We start from the raw sequence: 22,371 nt of genomic DNA on the forward strand, positions 1-22,371 counted from the left end.
TTTTTCAAACCCACAGCTTAGTAAATCTAGCCCTAAGTGTAAGTGACAGTTTTCACTTTGTGTTTGAATTTATCTTATGCACACATTTTGTATTTCAGAAAGCAAACTTCAGCCATGAACTCTTGGCCTTGTGCTACTGATAATTGTTGATGCTCAGATTTATCGCTAGAAATTCTACATGTGTTTTATTTTACAACACTGAATTGTTCATCTATGATTTTGCTAGAGATGTAATACATGTATTTGTTTGTCTTTCAGTATTTTTTATCCAGCTGGCATTTATGCTTTTAACATTCCTGTTTTCTACTAGGTAAGCACAGTGTCACAATAATTTATACAGAGATGTCTGTACCAGTTCATTTAAATGGAGCACAAATCTTTAATATTTAAAGCGTTTACAATCCTCAAGCAAAGAGGCACAAATCTTAACTATGTAAACTTTTAAATGTGTGTGTCATTCTCATGCGGTAAATATTGGTTGCTTCTTATGTTTATCTTTTTGTGTACCTTATTTTTAGCACATAACTTCAAATGTATGTGCTGGACAGTTAATTATTAAAGCAGTAAGCCACCCCTGTTATCCTTAGGTTAACATACATGCATTTATGTCCTGAGATGTGTGTAACATAAATTCAAGCTGCCATACTTGTTACTTTTCAAAAATGGCCCTTTATACAGGTAGTGGACAAAAAATGTCATTTAATATGGTATTAGGCCAGCTGGTGCTGCCAGTATGGCCTGTATGTGCCATGGTATTGGGTCTACCAATTTTGGAATTATGTAGGAGAGATAGATGCAGATGTGGTTAGCACTTCTGCCTCACAGCGCTGGGGTCATGAGTTCAATTCCCGACCATGGCTTTATCTGTGTGGAGTTTGTATGTTCTCCCCATGTTTGTGTGGGTTTCCTCCGGGTGCTCCGGTTTCCCACACTCCAAAAACATACTAGTAGGTTAATTGGCAGCTATTAAAATTGACCCTAGTCTCTCTCTCTTTCTGTGTGTGTATGTTAGGGAATTTAGACTGTCAGCTCCAATGGGGCAGGGACTGATGTGAGTGAGTTCTCTGTACAGTGCTGCGGAATTAGTGGCTCTATATAAATAAATGGTGATGATGATGATATTTCTTCCACGAGAAGGTTACTCATCTGACAACTGATTAAAATGACTGTTTCAAGAATCATTCCATACTATCCCTTAAATGCTCTATTGGGTTCTGATCTAGTGACTGACAAAGCCATGATATAAAAATGTCACTTGTGCCATGGTCATCAAACCATTGGTGACCACACATGACCTGCAGATTGAGACATGTTAGACCACCATAACAATCCTGGGATATGTGCTTCTGTCCACTGTCTGCTGATGATGTTTTTCCTTCCATGTTGCATGACACCATTACTTGTGAAACATTAGCAACTTGAACTGTCTTGGTCTCTCAAGCTCTCACTGAACCTCCTACACCCCAGCATTCACCCTGCTTTCAAAGTCACTGAGATCTTTTCTTACATTAATGCCAGCATTATCCAGGGAGGGCGTTCCAGCAATTTTATACATAACTCTCACTATGTTGGGATGTTACCTGTTTGTTTAATGCGTTGGCCACACCTCTGGTTGTTGTATGTTCCCTGTCCTTTAACCAGGTGTTACCATTTTTTCTCCTCTACCTGTATGTTATAGATGGCCAGTGCTCTACACCGGCGATGATTACCTTATCTAAGAAATTAAATCTATTTTAATGATAAAAGTAGATTAAATTCAAAATATTAAGGTATATTTTGATTCTACTTTCGTCATCTCTAAAACAGAATATTTTTCTCACTTGGGTTGAATTTGCAGTACAAGGTCACAGCTGTAATTTCTGGAAAACATAGTTCACAAGATTCCAACTCTTTGAACCCTCAACTGATGTTTTAGGATCTGCTCTGTTACCTCTTGCCCAGCTTCCATAATCACACACTTCTGCTTCCCCTGTCTCATCCCCTGCTCTGGAAGCCCCACACTCGGCCAACCCTAGCTTGTTGTTAGGTGGAACAAACATCCCATAACCAAAAATGTTATATGCTCACAAATATCATACATAACAATGGAGCTGATGCTCCTACATGTGGACACTAGTGCAGCATGTGTTTCTGATTATTTGGCTGTCATCCATTTGGGGATAAGTCCATATGTACAGACAAGTTAACCCGTGCATGATACTCATGCATTCTAGTCAAATCAAGCTATTTAAGGTGTTAAAAAGGTTCTTGTCATGCATTTGGGCCATAGCCCAGGCCTCCTCAGGGGAAGAGCGTTACTTCCCGACGTAAGCGCCCTTTTTTAACGTGGTTTTGTCCACATGTCACCACCTCATCATTCTTCTCCATCACCTCATCCTTCATTTTCATCGCCACATCTATCCAGATGTCTATCCAGACACAGGGATCTCTCTCAGCGGTCCTGAGTATCACACTCCTCTCACTCTGTCACCCCCGGCAACCACCAACTACTCCCCATTGTCACCCCCGGCAACCACCAACCACTCCCAACTGTCACCCCCGGCAACCACCAACCACTCCCAACTGTCACCCCCGGCAACCACCAACCACTCCCAACTGTCACCCCCGGCAACCACCAACCACTCCCCACTGTCACCCCCGGCAACCACCAACCACTCCCAACTGTCACTTCTCCTTCAAGAAATATATATATATTTTTTTAAAAAATCTTTATAAACACTTTTAACAATTAACAAATTAAATTAACAAATTAAAAACATCTTAGTATACCAAATTTCAGCCCTTTCTGAATTTTTTTTTTCCACACACACTAAGAATTTAGTAGGTCAGTGTATAACTCTGCCCAGCAGGTGGCGCTGCAGCTTGGTTTTATTTTTTACACACACACACACAGACAGACTAACACACGCCACTAGGCATTTATATTATAGATCCTCTGAATGCAACCTTGATTTCACACCCATTGTATACATGATACCTGAATTCTGTTTATAACCGTAAATAAAATAGATTCTACTCTACACGTTGTTAGACCAGCCGTACAAATCAAGTGACAACCAAATGAATCGATGATTTTTAACATTGCTTTATTTTTCCACTTCTTTAAAAACAGTTTACTAGCAAATGCAGAGATGTGAATGGGAGGCTGGTATAATATATATATGATTTTATTTAATGAGTAAAATATTATGAAGTAGAACATAAATTCTGTGTGCTTTTCATACATTAGCCTTCTTCGGACAGTATAGTCGCCAAGATCTTAAAATGTCTATTTTGTATATGTAACCCCCTCCCTATATTTGTTTGTTAGATACATGATCAGGATGTATCTAATACTAGCGCTAATAACTACCTGTAATAAAAAATATGTATCATACACATAATTTCCGATGGAGCTAGCCTTTAATTTAGTTTGCATTGTCTATATTTCTGCTTGTGAGTTTATACAAGTGAAAAGTCAGAATCAATATAATATTTTGTTTCCTTGCAGTAAAAATACTGGCTTTTCCCCGGCGGACACAGTTGCAATAGTATTTTGCTCAACACATAAATCACTCACATTAGGTAAGTAGATATACAAAGACCTAAATCTCTGTACTGTGATGAATGCAGTGAACCGTTACATTAATTTATTTTTCTCTCAGTATTTGTAAGTAGATGTGCTTAAATATTATTGTAAAATGAGTTCTGTGGTACATTACACACTATTTGTATTTTATTCAATTAATCCAGGAATGTTTTATTTTATAGTTATCTACTTTTCTTTTCCTTTTTCCGAATCATAAAAGGTATTGCATGCATGCCATTGTTTCCGTCATTCTTCTTTTAATTAGAAAATCCACCCCAAGTCTTTGACCTCCTCTTAGTGGCTGTTGTCTTTATATTTACATGTAGCAAGTCAGCACTGTACAGAAGCTATGTGTCACTCGGCTCACTAGCCTGCACGGTATTAGATAGTTCCATGCTGTTCTCCTGCCTCTCTGATACGCTATAGTGCTGAGACAATAGCACTTTTATATTACCAATAAACAGAGATTGAACAGTAACAATAGGACACCACCGTGTTTGTGTCTCCCCCATTCCTTTAGGATGTAAGCTCTCAGGAGCAGGGCCCTCTTTCCTTGTGTGCTCCTTCTACTATTCCATCACCCTCTGTACCCCTTGGCCGGCTTCCCTAGCCCTGTTTTCTTAAGCTTCGGCCTTCTCGCTGATTTCTACCATCCCTTTCACTATCTGTCCCAGAAATAATTTGATGTGCTTTACCTTGTTACTGTGTTTGTATATATTTTTGTTCTTTCTGTATCACGTTGTGTCTTGGGTCTCTGTTTTCTGTATATGTAATATACAGTGCTGCGGACCCTTTGTGGCACCTTATAAGTTAAAGATAATAATAATATATCACTATGACATCAGCTCACAATTTGACTATGAGCTAAGAAATAGGAATCCGTGAGATTTATGTAGAGTACACTATTGAGATGATTATTTCTGTCCATTGATTGGATGTATAAGCACACCTTATATTTTTATATTCTTGGCTTATGAAAGTGAATTGGGAGACCCATGCAATTCTGCTGTAACATAGTATGTGCTGTATATAATTAAACAAATGATGAAATGTACAACAATTTAGGTAACTATGGGTGTGACATTTATTTCACACCCTTGGTATGAGTGGGTAATGAAAGACCATTTAGTCGGCAATGGCCAGAAAAAAAGCGGCTGAGGAAGTATCCTCTTTAGAACTCAGAATAGTGTCAATCCTCATCATGATCCGGCGCTGCTTCCCAAGATAGTCTCATTGAAGGGTCAATTAAACACCCTTCTCTCCCGTAGGACGGCCATCACTATGCAGAAACTTCAACAGCATTACTATGCCAAAGCGGATAAAGCCAATTCTGTGCTAGCTAGAAAACTACGGAAAAAAGTAGCCCAGAACCACATTGACAAATTACGTCAGCTTCCCTCAGGCGATATTACCTATGACCCGGCAACTATTGTTAACGAATTCAGGGAGTTTTATTCTTCTTTTTATAACCTTAATGTGCCTTACTCCGATAGAAATACCCAAGTTCCCACCTTGGCTGAATACCTTTTATCCACACCCCTCCCTAAAATTACTTAAGAGCAGCAATTGTCGTTGAATGCAGATATTACTTTGTCTGAGGTTCTGCTGGCATTGAAGTCTTCCTCGGCTCCCGGTCCAGATGGCCTCACCCCCCAATACTATAAAAAATTTGCAGAGGTCCTCTGCCCCATTTAACAAAATTCTTTAATGAAGTGCTTTAATGAAGTGTTTTACTTAGTGAACTGGAAACCTGCATTGAATCAATTTCAATTTGGTTCTTAAAGGACAAACTGTTTAAGATGAATTGCTTGTGAAGAGTTAGGGGCATGCATTTACAGGTTGTGATCAGTGACAATAATAGGCCATTATATTCTCTTATTTTGTTGTCTGTTTTTTTTGTATGTCTATTCTTTAGAACAACGTGGCCCATGTATTATTACGGTTACTTCGGTAATGGCTGTGCGAGCAAAAATCCACGGAGAAATTATCGTAGTAACGGTAATAATGCACAAGCCACGTAGTTCTTTGAAACAACGCGGCTAATTGAATCTACCCCATCAAGTTACCAGACTAGCGATAGATTTTGAGAGCTTTAGACAGAACACAAGAAATTGTACTGTGCAGTTAATTAGTTTTTAAACCTATAGACATTTTCAGTGCCAAATCTTTAAAAATGGGGCTGTTAATGGAAATTTAAAACAGTTGGCAACTATGGACTTGGTGAGTGGGACAGTGAACAACTGTGGACTTGGCGGGTGGGACAGTGAACAACTGTGGACTTGGTGAGTGGGACAGTGAACAACTGTGGACTTGGCGGGTGGGACAGTGAACAACTGTGGACTTGGCGTGTGGGACAGTGAATAACTATGGACCTGGTGGGTGGGACAGTCTTTCACAGAACTATAGCAGCCTCAAACAAGCAACTTCTGAATGATGATCTGATTAAATAAAGCTCAAGAAAACACAAAACAGTACACTGCATCCCCTGTTACAACATCTTAAAGTTTAAATAAATGTGAAAAGATAAACATTAAATACCATGAGTGATCTAGCGGTAGATGAGGCAAATTACAATCTGCTTGATACCTTTGTAGAAGCTAAAATCTATTACTACCCATCATTCTTATTTTTATTTTATATCTTCCTGTCCTATAGCAGGCAAACAGAAGTACATCTAAACATACACTCGCTTGATTCATTTCTTTTATTAGTACCTTTGCCATTGATTGATTAGTACTTGATATTAGTACTTTTTCTCTATTGATTGATTGCGGATGAAGTGACTATTTGACCTTTAATTATGAGGCTCCACATTGAAAATGACATTGAGCTATAGCTTCTTGTAATCCAGCTGGAATACCCGGCAGGAAGCCATTTGGAGTTCATTCAGGATGATGGAGAATGCCTGGAGAAAGCATTGTACTATCACTGGCGTGCCTCAACAAAGCCTCCACACTGCATAGGCTGCTTCTGAGCTGCTGTTTTGCATGTATTATAAAGAATGAGTAGAAATGTTACACTCTAATTCTAAGGTTTTGCTTTTCTAATGGGCGGACTGCACATCATTTTGCTCTGTATTTTGTATGGGAACCAAGAGGAGTTTAAACAATTGTTACCAAAAAAAAATGCAAATACAAATTTGTTTACTAATATGACCTATAGGTCAATATATACAGTAACTATGTTGTAGTCGAGTGTGAACTGTCTTACACTTATTTAAATGTCAGAACAGTTCCAATTAATCAGAAAACAATTCACACGCTTGTCACTGGGCACTGCCATATTTATGGTTCTGTAAAAATCTCACCTCAGTCACTGTTTTAGGAATATAGCCTAACAATGCAGTACATATATTGGTCAGATTATTTTTTTAATGCCTTTAACTGTTAAATGATGTTAAAAAGTATGCATTAAATTTAAAGCCCAGTATCATTCACTGTGGGAGAAGCCATTATGGCAGGCTCCCAGGACTGAAACACGTGGAAAATATCAATTTCTCACCTTTACAAGTATGTATTGTTAGTTTCAATTTAAAAATGGAGTTTTAGAATGTTTTAATTTTTAGTTGCTTTTTTTTTATGACTTGTTTTTTTTTATTAGTTGCTTTTTTTATTGACTTGTTTTATAGTAGGTAATATAAGATTTGGGGAAGTCTTTCCCTTTTATATCCATGAAAATGTACTTTACTATATTGTTTGATACAGACAAATGGCCATGTAATTAAATAAGCTCTTTTTTATGCAATAATTGTATATGAACATTTTATAGGAAGACTGATGAAATAATTTCTAGACTCCTTACATCAATCAATGGGAGTGTTAGTTATGCAGACCCTATATAGAAAAACAGTTAAAGAACCATTAACATATATAACGGGTATTAATATACACTCTTAATACTCCATAAGTTCTTTCCCTCAGCTTCTTCCACTTTGTTAGTTTTTGCAGCCTACTTCATATGTTTTTTTTTATTTTGCCAAAAATCTCAAAATGGGAGACTGATCAATCATCCCAAAAGTGACAGGTGTACAGCCATGTTTTTATACTGCTGTCACAGTGATTGATAATAAGCAGAGATAGGAGGCCATTTTGATGCCCACAATAAAGGCAGCTAAGGTTATAATCCCTTCCATAGTCCAGCTCCATTGATGAAGCCAGAGACGGAACTAGCGAGATGTGGGCCCGGGTGCAGGGAAGCGGAGAGGAGGGAACCGGGGCCCACAGCCTGCTAGTTCCCCATGCAGCAGGCCTCATTATCCCCCAAAGGCCCTGGTGCACAGCACCTGCTGCACCAATGGTAGTTCCACCACTGGATGAAGCAACTGCTACTCAAAGAAAATCTTTACATTAGTGCTGCCCAAATGAAGGTTAGTCTGTATCTTCATTTCACTGTAATCTTCATCTTGAACCACAATAAGTGGACTTTCTCCGGCAGGAATCCTGTGGTGCGGTAACCATACCCAATCATAAAACGTCTCACATTATTGGATGTTACTGTAAATACATCAAGCTCTAAACCATTGTATCTAAATACATACGTTATGTTGGTGCTTATTCGTCATAATGCTCTAGCACCTGGTAAGAAATACTGGTGGCTGCTGGGTATTTTCTGAGTCTGTAAAACTGCCTTGGTAAAAATCAATTATCATCATAATTTATTTATATAGTGCCAGCAAATTCCGTAGCGCTTTACAGTGGGTAACAAACACAGTAATAAAACTATACTGAGTAATACAGACAGACAGAGGTAAGAGGGCTATAAATGAGCTATAAATTATAGATGAGATCCCAAAAATTATAGCCTCTTCAGCTTATTGTTCAAACACCAATAATAGAACTAGTGTCACTAGCAATTAATGTGTATTACTGGGTTTATTTTATCTGTGGCCCCTTGATTGGGATTTAGGCTTATTTATTTATTCATTTATTTATTTATTTTAATACCCAGTTGACCGAAATACTTGCCATTGTGGACAATGAAAGCAGTGTTTTAAGTTAAGCCGCTCAATTAATTTGTAGTGTCATGAGATCTGTATATATAAAAGCAAATATATATACAGATCTGAACGTTTCTTGAATGTACATTATGGGGCATATTCAGGGAGCTGCGAGCTGAAATTCAGCGAGATATTACCGTATTAATGGTTTTTACGCGCAGAATTACCGTATTAACTGTAATATTTTTAGAGCGCGGGATTTTCGGCGATCCCGCTGTCAATTGAATATGCCCCTATGGCTCCCAATGTTTCTGCAACAATGTATTCCATATATCAATGCTAATATAGGTGCATCAGGCTCCTGAGCAAATATCTGTTTCAAGCTTTGCAAAAGTTGGGGATGTCCTGGGAAAACTTAAGCAAGGCTAGCAGCAGATCGCTGACAGAATCAGTCAGAAAAGATGTGCTGTTAGGATGGCTATATGCTTAGTTGTCATTGACTTGGTAGTAAGTATTGCTGTTTAATGTTTAATGTTACAGACATGGATACTACTTTCATATGTCCTGCAGTGTATTTTTGTTTTAAAAGAATTTAGTTGAAAAGTTTGCTTTGTCTATATTATAATGCTAATCTTGGTGCCATATATGTAAGGGAAGTTTTATTATTTATTTATTTTTTAATTATTCATCATGATAATATTGGCTTATTTCCGCTTACAATTCCAAGATGTATATTTAATTTTGTGGAATTGCAGGCTGTGAACTAGTAGTAAGCTTTAACACTTTGTATAAGTTTGTTAGCCTGCTATTCTATTCCCATTGAACAGCTTCAATCGATTAACACAGGACTCGCAACATCTGACTATATAACTGTATGTATGAGATTCAATAAAAGTGACATAGTTTTTGAGTAAAAAAAAAAAAGCTTACCAATATTAGTTCTTAATACCCAGAAGATATTCCTGGCCTATTGGAAGTCCGCTTTAGCACATACTTGCCTGGTATTCCGGGATTTCAGCGAAGCTCCCAGATTTTGAGGTGTCCTCCCGGTAAAGCAGTCACCCACGGAGGCGGGCCTTAATGACACAATCGCACCAGCACCCGCAGCACAAAGCCGCTAATCTTGACATGGGCAGGGTTGCGGTGACACGATATAGTCATTACTCCCCCTTCCATCCTGCCCTGGAGCAGAGAAACTGCAAGTTGGCAACTGTGCTTTATAGCATATTGGTCAATGTAACTACAGATCTTCTTTTTAGTGCGCTGGCAGATTTCTTCCAAAAGGCGCTGTAGGCCTCCTTAGCATACTAGTAATAATAATAATTCTCTATTTATATAGCACTTTATATTGTTGCAGTGGGCGAGGCAACCATCTTGGGTGCGCTTACTTGTTATTCTATGTAATCATTTACATCAGTCCCGGCCCCATTGGAGCTTACAGTCTAACACAGACATACTAGGCTCCTTTTTTGTCAGAGGCCAATTAGCTTACCAGTATGTTTTAGGAATGTGTGGGAGGAAACCAGAGTAACCTGGAGGAAACCCACAGAACCACGGGGAGAACATACAAACTCCACACAGAAAAGGCAATTGTAGGAATCAAACCTATGACCCCAGTGCTGTGAGGAAGCAATGCTAACCGTTGTGCCACCATACTGCCCGAAACTGGATACTTATTGGTCTGGACCGCTTCTGCCTTCTTGTTTTTGTGTTTTTATAAATGGTTTTTGGAAGGCTGGTTCAATAAAAGTGTACTAAGTCGATAGGAATAGAAATGAACCCTCTTAGTTTTCATAGCGCAAACTCCAGCAAGAAAAAAACCCCACTGTGGATCTGTTACCTCAGTCTCACCCAGCATATGAATCCTTTGATTCCAGCGTTTCTCAGATGTGTCCAGAAATGTCACCAAAGGCTTTACTTCCTGATGCCTCCTATTCATCTGTACATACTGCTAGCAGTAGGTTTTTATTAATATTTAGAAAGTTTGCCTCCAGCAGTACTAAAGTGAGCATCAGAGAAACAACAGTTGTTTACCACGTTTGAACTGAAGGATCTCGCCCCAGAGATATGCTTTCACTTGAAGTGTACATCTTTCAATCTCCGCTCCCAACAAAGAGATGCATGAATAACAATTGTCATTTCTGGGCCGTACCTCTCCAATTATTTATTTGGTTTGTGTCTTCCAAGAAATGCGCATAATGGAGAGAGACACTCAAAGCCTGATTGCTTCTTTTAATGACAGCACGTTCATATGTCTCTGTGACATGTGTGTGTACATAAAGAGAATAGAATAAACAGCCTCCTAAGAGAAAATTGTTAATGGCATTAACCTCCTTTGCTGGGGCAGATCCTGAAGCATTTGGAGATGGAGATGTTACATTCATTTTCTACCTCTTTTGTAGCTGTTTTATAGTGCTGCCAGATATACATTTTATACATTGATTATTCCTGTACATTGTCACCCACGTGAAGGAAGTTAACTATGTCTGATTTAATGTCACAACCCCAGGCAGCTACTATTGAAATCCCGGCAGCAGGATTAATCAGTAAACCCTTTTCTGCTCTTGTTGTTAGGACAAGAGTTTTCCTCATGTCATTGTTAACATACATATTTTTAGCAATGCTGCATGTGGCTATGTACAGGAAGAGCAGAAGGTCTTGTTATTTCACACTGCGCAAGTACTGAACATATTGGTATGGACCAAAGTAGGAAGATAAATATGTATGTGTGTGTACATATGTATGTACCCATGTGTGTGTGTGTGTGTGTGTGTGTGTGTGTGTGTGTGTGTATGTGTATATATATATATATATATATATATATATATATATGATATGTGTGTGTGTGTGTATGTATATATATATATATATAATATATATATATGTATATATATATATATATATATAATATATATATATATATATATATATATGTGTGGGTGTGTATGTATGTGTATATATATATATATATATATATATATATATATATATATATATATATATATATATATATATATATAATATGTGCCCATTGTGGCTTCAGAATGTGTTGTGCTGTTGTAGCTCAACCACTTGGACCTCCTGAAGATTTAGTGTGTTGTGCGTTTAGAGATGTTCTGCATACCACTGTTGTACGGCATGGTTATGTGGGTTACTGTCTCCTACTTGTCTGGTCATTCTCCTCTGACCTCCCACATTAACAAGATAATTTTGCCTACAGAACTGCCGCTCACTGGATGTTTTTTGTTTTGTGCCCCATTCTCTGTAACTTGTAGAGACTGTTGTGCGTGAAAATCCAAAGAGATCAGCAGCCTCTGAGATAGTCATACTGCACTGTCTGGCACCAACAATCATTCCACGCCACCGCAATGAAATACAACTGCAGTCTAAACGCTACTATTATAGAGTGCTAGTAAAATGGTTATGACTCCATACTGAAATATTTCCCAAATAATTTCCAAATCCGCATGAGTGGGAGACATATAGACCTGAGCGTAGGACTACGTACTCACTGGGTAATTTGGAGCAATCCCCACAATAACACAAGCTAATTACATGCATGCCAAATGGGTGTATAGTACAGCAAGGACATTACTCCTAGCCTAGAAGTATATATTTACTGGGCCTGTTTAAAACGTATGTGCTCTTAAGAATTATCACTGTAGTATGAACATGGGTCTGGTATTGTGTAGAATATCTATTAAATATAACCTATTCAACATTCAGTTACACCAAGCAACTAACACAGCTCAGACCAGTTTAATATCTTTCACATGCCGGCCAATTCCATTTACCTTTTGTAGAAGCTTCAGCAACATTATTTTCTTAGATCCTGCATGTATGAATAGGACTTGAGCATCAATGTTCATTTGAAATGTTAGTTTTTGGACTTGGTACAATGAAATAGATATCAGTCACTTCCAATGTAAAATAAAATATACTGTCTTTTTAGACTAAAGTTCTTATTTGAAGCCCTTACGTGGCAGATGTCAGCTGAAAGACCTGCTTATGGATTATACGGCAGTGTCAAAGTCTGTTGGGTAATTTTAGATGAATGTGTCATGTGTGAGATGGAAAGATGGCAGGCTGTACATTAGTGATTTCCCTAGTGCTCTGAACAGGTAGTAATGTGTTGAGAAGTGTTCTGTCTGTGCCGCGTAGTACGTTAGCATTGGGAGGATTTGTTTGGAGAGAAATGACTTTAGTCAGAGAAGAATCCATTTGCGATGTGTGCCTGCTAACATCTTTCAGACAATGCATTGTATTAAAGAGGCATTTTTGATTAATGTTTTATAAACACTTTTCAGCACGACAGCTTAAAGTTTTTCTAAATGTGTGCCTAGCGCTCACTTCCATAAAGTCAAATGCCATCTCATAAAGTCTCATTGGAGTCTGTCAGCCATAGCGACTCAGAACTCCCACGTTAAGAGCATTAAAATTAATTTGCTTCATTTATACTGCTCTGGTGATAGCAAGATAAAACAACCCATATCCTTGCATTTGCTTCAATGTATTATCCCAGAGTGTTTTTTATTCATGAATGTTTGTGCTTATAAGTACTGCAGTATGCTCGTCTACTCTCTTGGACTTGTGAAATGTGTGAGTCATTTTATTACCTCTGATGCATATTGTTGAAGAACGTAATTATAACTTTTTCTATTGATAAATACCCTTGCTTCCAACTTGGAAGGCTGTAGGGTGGTTTGAACACCCTACAGTTCACTAGAATCTCACCCAATCTCGCTACACTGTTCACGGTCACTATCTAGGACTCAACACCCTGAAAAGCTATAATTCAATAAAGTGTTTATTTCAAATGCATTAATAATGCTGTATGATCCGTCTGGAATGGTTTGACGGAAGAGAACACTATATATTTTTTTTAACTACTCTTTTTATTTTATATTTTTTCTGCGGTAATGAAAGGGATAATTTAAATACGTTTAAAAATTACTAGATGACATTTTACAATTGCTATGTGGGACTTTATCGGCTGAATTTTTTTTCCCACCTATTTAGTTCCTGTACAGGTAAATTATTTTATTAAAGGTATTGTTTTAATGTTAGATTTAAAAATTATCACTGCTGAACATTGTAGACTTTTCTGTTTTTGTTATGTGATGTTATACGACCCAAAGTACAGGAAACGGAACAGGTTCAGTTCTTTTAATTTCTACCAATTCAGAGTTCTGTAGATTAATAAGTGCCTTTTCTGGAACTCAATTTACTGTGGTTTATTGCAAACTGAAGAGGTAAAAGTCATGATCTGTACATGTATATTGCTAACAAGAGTGAGTGACCATTGCTTTTCAGATATCAGTAATAGAATTGTCTTTGTCTTCAGGAATTCCAATGCTGAAGATTGTCTTTGCAGGATACGAACATCTTTCATTAATAACCGTTCCCTTGTTGATTTATCACCCGGCTCAAATTCTTCTTGGAAGTGTATTAGTGCCAACGATAAAATCCTGGATGCTTTCCAGACAAAAGGTAATCAGTACTACTTGGGTTTTAATCACAATGTTGAACTTTTATTGTAGTTAAATCAGTGGTACGATGTGACATTAAGCTGTGTTGTAGGTGGTGTAAAGACAAAATCTTTTCATATTGGTTTTAGTTTTCTTTACATAACCATGTTTAATATCTAAAGCTTTCTTCTGAATTTTGGGGGACAAATGAAATTGTTTAATCATAGTGAGGACTATTTACCATCATTGCCTCAAAGGTGACACCTGGCACTAAATATCAGCGACCTTTCAGATGTTTGCATTCATTGTGTATCCTTAACTAGACAACAGCTAATGGTGAAATGGGTGCAATTCATCAGTTTTACTTTCATTTGCCACAAGTTGTTTTCTGAGCAATCATTTGGCTAATAGCTATCATTCAAACAACAATAGTACTATGAGACCCTCATTAACTTTCACATGTTTGTTTCCTAAAGCCATCTCATCCTGCTAGATCATGCATGCCAAATTGATATTATGGGGATATATCAGGTTAACAAGTTTACAACAGACAAGATAAGTAACAGAAAAAATGATATTTACTTCTGTGAATTAGATTAGCATAGAAACCGTTTTGAATCAGTGTGGGAATCCCAGTCCCAATCCTTGCCAAGATTTGGAATACCCAACAGACAGATTCCAATGAACTCCCCTACTCTACAATCTTTATATAGCTTATCAAGTACTATAAGAGACCATTACAGTGCTATGCTAACTTTAGACAGGGATGGCAGTAGTACTTTCTCTTACCTCCACCTGGGGTCCTTGCTTACCATGGGGTTGTATGAGGGAACTTGGAGTAGGCACTCAAATAGTTAACTTCCTGCTGACAGGCTATATCCCCTCTGCAACCCCGTGTGATCTTCAGTGTATGTTTGAGTGCCAGAGGAGTAGGACCTCTGGCGTGCTGTGATGCAGCCATTTCCTTTTTAAATATTACTTATTACCTTTTTAGAAGGTGTATGTGCTGCCTATAGTTACATGATTATATGCATACAGTGTTTATAAGGAGCAGAATATATATGTATATATGTCTTGACAGGGGCCTCAGTATCTGGCCTTCAATAAAATTGCCATTTTCAATATGGCCGTCAAAATCCAAGATTTGCTGCTTTTTTAATACATTTACCTCTTTGTGTTACATATAAGCCTAATATCACTTTTATTGTGTGGCATATATAAATGTGATCTCACTTTTATCGTACATTACTGCAAATTGTTAATTAAATCACTGTCTCAGGGGGCTCTAGGGGGCTTACACTCTTAAGTTGTTGGGTTGAGTTTTCATTGTGTTGCATTGTAATTAATTTTATCTAGCCAATTAGTCCCTGTGTGCAATTAATGTTTGATGTGATGGTCAAATAACAATAATCTGTCATTAAAAGACATTGCATTATTAAACTATTCATTTCTTCATTTAAATATAAAGAATAATTTTTGCGGAAAGCCAAGTCTCATAAAAAGAAAGATTTGGTGTTAAAATATTTTCCAAATCCAGTAACTATATTTAATATGAAAAAGAAATGCAAGATGTTATTCAACCATAATAACTGTGTGGTTCTTTTTGTCTCTTCCGAAAACAATAAGTTACACTTGAAGGAAGTAGCTTTTCATTTATTAAATGAACTCTTTGAGAAATCTTTTGATGCTTTCAAAGTGAATGGAAAAAAGTAAAATGTCTCTTTAAAATAGTTCTCTCCTTCATATACAGAAGAGAATGTCTTGAAATCTATTTTACGTTCCTTAGTAATTAAGTCAATCACTAACAATTCCTTGCTGTCATATTGTAATATTGGTTTGCCCCCTGTGGCTTTTGGAAAACAACAATGACACCTATTTCTACTGTTAATGTGAGACTGATGTTAAATATTTAGAGCCTTGATTCCTGCATTTCTACTTTTGGAGTGTGACTGAAATCTCAAAGTAGTAGAAGTCTTTGTACAAAGAAATTTTATGGTGTAAATGTTTACTAAAGCTAGACTTTATCTGGAAAATGGCTTTTTTTTATTTTATATTACACAAGTATGTTACTGAGCCATTGTGCTATTCTAAAACCACTCATTTCCTTTGTAGAGGTCTGAGCTGATTCCAGCAAATTGCAAATATTTTCTAAAAAGTGAGCTATCAGTCACTAATGTCATCCAGATATTTGGAATGTTACAGGGCAGTGGTATAACTATTTTGAAATAATTATTTATGGGATCTCCATCTATCCCAACTCCCATAACATCATCCTTCTCCACCTCTAGCCCCCCCACACACACTGCCTATCTCAACTCCCATCACATCATCCTCCTCCATCTCTAGCCCCCACACACACACTGCCTATCCCAACTCCCATCACACCATCCTCCTCCCCCTCTATTCCCCACACACACTGCCTATCCCAACTCCGTTTACAACATCCTCCTCCCCCTCTATTCCCCCCACGCACACTGCCTATCCCAACTCCTATCACACCATCCTCCTCCCCCTCTATTCCCCCCACACACACTGCCTATCCCAACTCCCATCACACCATCCTCCTCCACCTCTAGTCCCCACACACACACTGCCTATCCCAACTCCCATCACACCATCCTCCTCCATCTCTAACCCCCACACACACACTGCCTATCTCAACTCCCATCACATCATCCTCCTCCATCTCTAGCCCCCACACACACACTGCCTATCCCAACTCCCATCACACCATCCTCCTCCCCCTCTATTCCCCACACACACTGCCTATCCCAACTCCGTTTACAACATCCTCCTCCCCCTCTATTCCCCCCACGCACACTGCCTATCCCAACTCCTATCACACCATCCTCCTCCCCCTCTATTCCCCCCACACACACTGCCTATCCCAACTCCCATCACACCATCCTCCTCCACCTCTAGTCCCCACACACACACTGCCTATCCCAACTCCCATCACACCATCCTCCTCCATCTCTAACCCCCACACACACACTGCCTATCTCAACTCCCATCACATCATCCTCCTCCATCTCTAGCCCCCACACACACACTGCCTATCCCAACTCCGATCACAACATCCTCCTCCCCCTCTATTCCCCACACACACTGCCTATCCCAACTCCCATCACATCATCCTCCTCCACGTCTATTCCCCCCACGCACACTGCCTATCCCAACTCCTATCACATCATCCTCCTCCCCCTCTATTCCCCCCACACACACTGCCTATCCCAACTCCCATCACACCATCCTCCTCCACCTCTAGTCCCCACACACACACTGCCTATCCCAACTCCCATCACACCATCCTCCTCCACCTCTATTCCCCACACACACTCTCCTGATCCCAACTCCCATCACTCCATCCTTCTCCATCTCTATTCTATATTGCAATATTTGGAAGTAACATTCCCTGTTTTTAATACAGAGTACAGCTTGAATTAGCTAGAATAACAATAATAATGTTTAAGGTGAGTGTTTAAGTTCGAATGTTTTTTTTGTTTATTTATATGGATTCTACCCATCTATCCGTAGGTGATTTTAATCAGAGTAGCATATAGTCTGGTTTCTACTATTTGAGTTTAGCGGCACTAAGTGAAGTATAGTATAGTTTATGTTATAGAATTATAGGTTTCCATCTGAATGAAGTCATATTGATGTGTTAGCTTGAACCTTTTTTAAGACCTCCAGAGTGCTCTCCTCTAAAATTTTCCGTTGGAGCAGCCTAAGGGTGTTTAAGCCCCTGTGGAGCACCCCAGCAAGTGGATCTGTTTCACGTGAGTGCAGACAAGCAAACTCTGACTCCTGGTGTCCTCTAACCAGCTTATACTTTGCTCTAAGACCCATGATTGCCCTTCTTTTTGTTTTATTACATGTATCCATGATATTGGGTGTTGTTGGAGCAGCTGGACAAAAATGTGTTTTGTTGGACATGCCTGGCTTCTATAATGAGCAACAGCCAACAATAGGAGACACAATTTTGGCCACATACTTATACTTGTAGTCTGATCATATGCTGAATTTATAATTAATATACCATTGTGATATACAATATAGAAAGTTGTGTAAAATCCATTTGAAATTTTACATTTCTAATAATTTTATGTTTCAGGCACTGAAGTTAACAAGGCAACCAAAGGTCCCATTATAACGGCAAGAGAAAGGATTGTAAATATGTACAATATTGTACATACAGACATCATACAAAAAGACTTGTGTCTGGGAATGTTTGCTTCAATGCATATTTTATTTTTTTAAATAAAGATCTAAGTGCCTTATGGATGCATTTGGTGAATACTTAGTTTGAAAAGAATAAGCCATGTTGATGTCCTAACTCATCTCTTTGTATTTTTTTTTATTTGGGAAATAAAGATCTCAAGAGCCTTTTGTTATCTTTCTACTTTAATTTCTCCAGTGTTAAGCTACTTTGTGTGCAATACATGGTATAATTTTCAGTAAAATCTGGGCATTGTGCCCAAAATTGCTTTAAAAATAAAAGGATGGGTATGTAATAACAGTAGAGCTGCGTAATATCATTTAGCTTTATGTATAAGATTTGGAAAATCATCCTAGTGGAACGTCACACCTCTGCAAAACAGCCTGTTGTAAAATTCTAAGTTTGCCACAACTTTGCTCGTCTTTAGTTCACATGTATTCTACATGGCACAAATTTCAGATAATTAATTCAAATGTGTTCAGTGACAATATTTTAAACCTAATACCCCTTGATTCTATTTCATCTGTACCATGTGGTACCGTAGTAGAAAAAGCAGTAGGGCTTACTATAATCCTACACATCAATTATTTCTGTATGTGCCACCTAGGGACATTGCTGATAAATCTCATTGAAAGCTTGTTTTCCATGTACTAGATAATTGACATATATAGAAAATGCCATTTAATGCACTTTATATTTATACTGCTACCTGGTGCCAGATGACTACTTTTATTTCTAATGGAATTTGGACTCTTGGGATACACCTGTTACTTCTACTTTATTACTAGGATTTTTAATTGCTTGGAACTAAGTAAAATTAAATACATATTATAACTGGCATTAAAAAGGACTGGTGTCTATAGTAGCAGATGTTTTGATGTGATTGTTTAGAGACATAAGACCCTTTAGCATAGTTCATAACAGGGTCTCAACAACAGCTGAGCATTAACATTTGAAACAGGTAAGTGACACAGCTATTTGTGATTATTAACATAGTGCATTTTGATTATTGGACTTTGTCTTTAGGACTTCTTGCTTGTCTACTTGGTGCTGAAGACTCAGACGGCTTCTAATTGATGAAAGTCTTTATAGCACTTCTCTCTGCCATTAAAGCATCGTCTGTGCCGCACTAGGTATCCCTGGCTGCAGGATCGGAATTATGGGGCAGCGTCATTGCAAGCGGTGCAGTGTTAAAGTATGTTACATAATGGGTGTAATTCTGTAAAAACTATACAAACAATGGTGCTGCTTGGAAAGAGTTGGGGGCTGACAGTGGTGTACTTCATCACAGGTTTGTTTCCATATATGTCTTTTGAGGAAATCACCAATTCAAGAATTGTCTGAGATGAAGGTTGCACTTTAAATCAGGCTTAACAAATTTGTCCAAAATGTAGAAGAAAGTTTCAAAAGTTTAGGGCCAAAAACTGTGTCTACCGTGCATATAGCACACTGTGCAAAATTAAAGACACACTTTCTGGTGGCTAGTGTACACTTTTCTGGCGACCATTATTCCTGCTCTGTCTATAAATATCACCTGTAGTGCATTTTTGGTTTATAGAGGGTCTACGTTCCAACATGCCATGAGCATAATGTAGTGCAAGTGTAGTTTTAAAAGCTTCCCTTTTGAATAGTCATAACTCCAAGAAACAAACTTTGGACTTCCTCAATACCCTTTCTGGTGATGCCTACCTTCACATTTTAACAAACATCTATAGAAGTTTGCCTAAATCACCTGCGAAACCCAATGTGGCTTGTATTTTTTTTTATTTTTATTTTTGCAACCTTTTGTTTGTACGTTGATGTACGTGCAATACTGTAGCCCTCAGTTTACTGGACATCTTGGCCATTTCAGACACAATCCTGGTGACCTGTGATGTCGATTCTCCACTCAAATTTGAAATTATGAACTTGGACTTTATTATAGAGGTACTTGTCCTTTGATACAATTATTTCATTTTTATATATATTTTTTATATGAAATATATTGATATTACTGAGAGAGAGTTTATCAGTGAAACAATATAAACAAGTTTCACTCTAGAGCACTTCATAATTCATGTGACTCTCTTAAGACTGTGGCCCAAACAAACTAATGGTCAAATAGCTGTACATCTGACCGCCTCTTACAAAAGCCAATCGGATCTGATTTGCATGATTTTTAACAGACCCTGATTGATACTTGTGATATCTTAAATGTTCATCCATAATTATCAACCAAGTGGGCTAAGAATATTGTGGTCTTAATAGTTCAAAGTCACATGCTCATCACAATATATTACTGGCCAACACATAGTAGAAAGTTACCCCTGTGACTCCTGTTCATTTTGTACATGCATGCGTCTCATCAAGAGGTCTTTTTACTCAAGGGTTCAAAGGAATATAAACTGATAACTATGTTAACGTCTTACCCAAGGTTGTATATATGTTTTTCATTACCCCTTTTCTGTCGGTATGTTCTAGTCCAGAAAAAAAATAAAACACAGACATACTCGTAGGTTAATGACAGTGTGTGTGTTTTTGTGGTACATATTTTAGACTGTAAGCTCCACTGCAGAGACTGATGTAGACGATTAGACATTCTCTGCACAGCACTATATAATATGTTGGTGCTATGTAAATAATGATTGCAAAATAATAATTAGGTCCAAACAGCTCAACAATTTTACACTATATGGACAAAAGTATTCGGACGCTTGACCATTACACCAACAGGGACTGTAATGACATTGTATACAAATACATATACTTTAATATGGAGTTGGCCCCCCTTTTGCAGCAATAACAGCTTCCAGTGTTCTTGGAAGGCTTTCCACAAGGTGTTGGAGAGTTTCTGTGGGAATTTGAGCCCATACATTATGTAAAGCATTTATGAGGTCAGGCACTGTTGTTGGACGAGAAGGCCTGGCTCACTATCTCCATTCCAGTTCATCCCAAAGGTGTTCGATAGGGATGAGGGTTAGGGTGATTTTACGTGGTCTTCCACTTTATGGCTGAGTTGCTGTTGTTCCTAAACACTTCCACTTTCTAATAATATCACTTACAGCTAACCATGGAATTTCCAGCAGGGATGAAATTTCACGATCCGTCTTACTGCATAGCTGGCATCCTATCACAGTACCACGCTTGAAGTCAATGAGTTCTTCAAAATGACCCATTTTGTATCACAAATGTTTGCAAATGGAGACTGCATGGCTAGTTGCTTCATTTTATACAGCTCTGGCAACGGGTCTGATTGAAATACCTCGATTCAATGATTAACAGATGTTGTCAAATACTTTTGTCCATGTAGCGTATATTGTATCCACACTCAATGCTGAAATTATTATTTTAATTAATTTTAAGAATTGTATTTATTTTCGACTACAATGCAAAAAGCAATAACAATTGCCAAAGACCATAGTAGTAGTTATAGAAATAGGTAAGCAAAAAAAACAAAAACTACCAGCGCAAAACAGGTAGCAGGAGGTGGAAGTTAGAAAACAAATAATAAGAGGAAACCAATGGGTATTAAAACATAATAATATATATTAATTATTCTCAAACCAATATACCCTTTAAATGTGATATGTAATCCTAAAAGGGTGCAACTGAAATATTATACCACAATAATGGAAATTAAAACCAATGAGGTAATTACAATAATTTAATAACATATTCAAATGACAAGATCAAAGGAATATATTCATAAGCGCTGCTAGTAAGGATAGTTAGGATCCAGACCTTTTATGAAGAAAAAAAGACTCCAGTTAATATTCCATTAGGGAGAAATGTCCCATGTAGGATGAGGTCCCATAAGAGTCTCAATAGATATATTGATGAAACCAATGTGTGAATCTCCAGAAATAATGGCCGCTGAGTGATCAGGCTTAAAGAGTGTAGAGAAAAAAGTACACAATACCTCTCACAAACTTCACTTGTAATCGCTGAACGCGGCTTAAGAATGTTCTGGACCTAGAAGAGTACCCTAACTTGCAAATTTTTTGAGACTTGGGAAAGCTACATTCATATCCTACCCTCCCAATTACGAAACCAACTTTATGAATGTTTTCACCAGACATTGTGCTATTAAACAAGGGTGCTTCTCCGAGACCCTCCAATTTTTGTATGAGATGATGGGGCGGGCCTGTCCTCTCCCTCTGGTCCCTTCGCACCCTGATGATAGGTTGGGGGAGGGGTAACT

The 22,371-nt window shown here is 38.0% G+C and overlaps 1 protein-coding gene across 2 annotated transcripts in view; it reads left to right on the forward strand.

The window, feature by feature from the left end:
- Nucleotides 1-18,358, forward strand: part of SLC10A7 (solute carrier family 10 member 7) — a 140,365-nt gene extending 122,007 nt beyond the window's left edge. For both annotated transcript variants that reach the window (XM_075199072.1, XM_075199063.1), the window contains exons 9-12: nucleotides 259-310; nucleotides 3,491-3,564; nucleotides 13,849-13,994; nucleotides 18,087-18,358. In XM_075199072.1, coding sequence (XP_075055173.1) covers nucleotides 259-310; nucleotides 3,491-3,564; nucleotides 13,849-13,994; nucleotides 18,087-18,125 — 311 coding nt within the window. In that variant the 3' untranslated portion in view covers nucleotides 18,126-18,358. The remainder of the gene's footprint in view (nucleotides 1-258; nucleotides 311-3,490; nucleotides 3,565-13,848; nucleotides 13,995-18,086) is intronic.
- The last annotated feature ends 4,013 nt before the right edge of the window (nucleotides 18,359-22,371 follow it).

The sequence above is a fragment of the Mixophyes fleayi genome, chromosome 1, assembly GCF_038048845.1.
Source record: "Mixophyes fleayi isolate aMixFle1 chromosome 1, aMixFle1.hap1, whole genome shotgun sequence".
NCBI lineage: Eukaryota > Metazoa > Chordata > Amphibia > Anura > Limnodynastidae > Mixophyes > Mixophyes fleayi.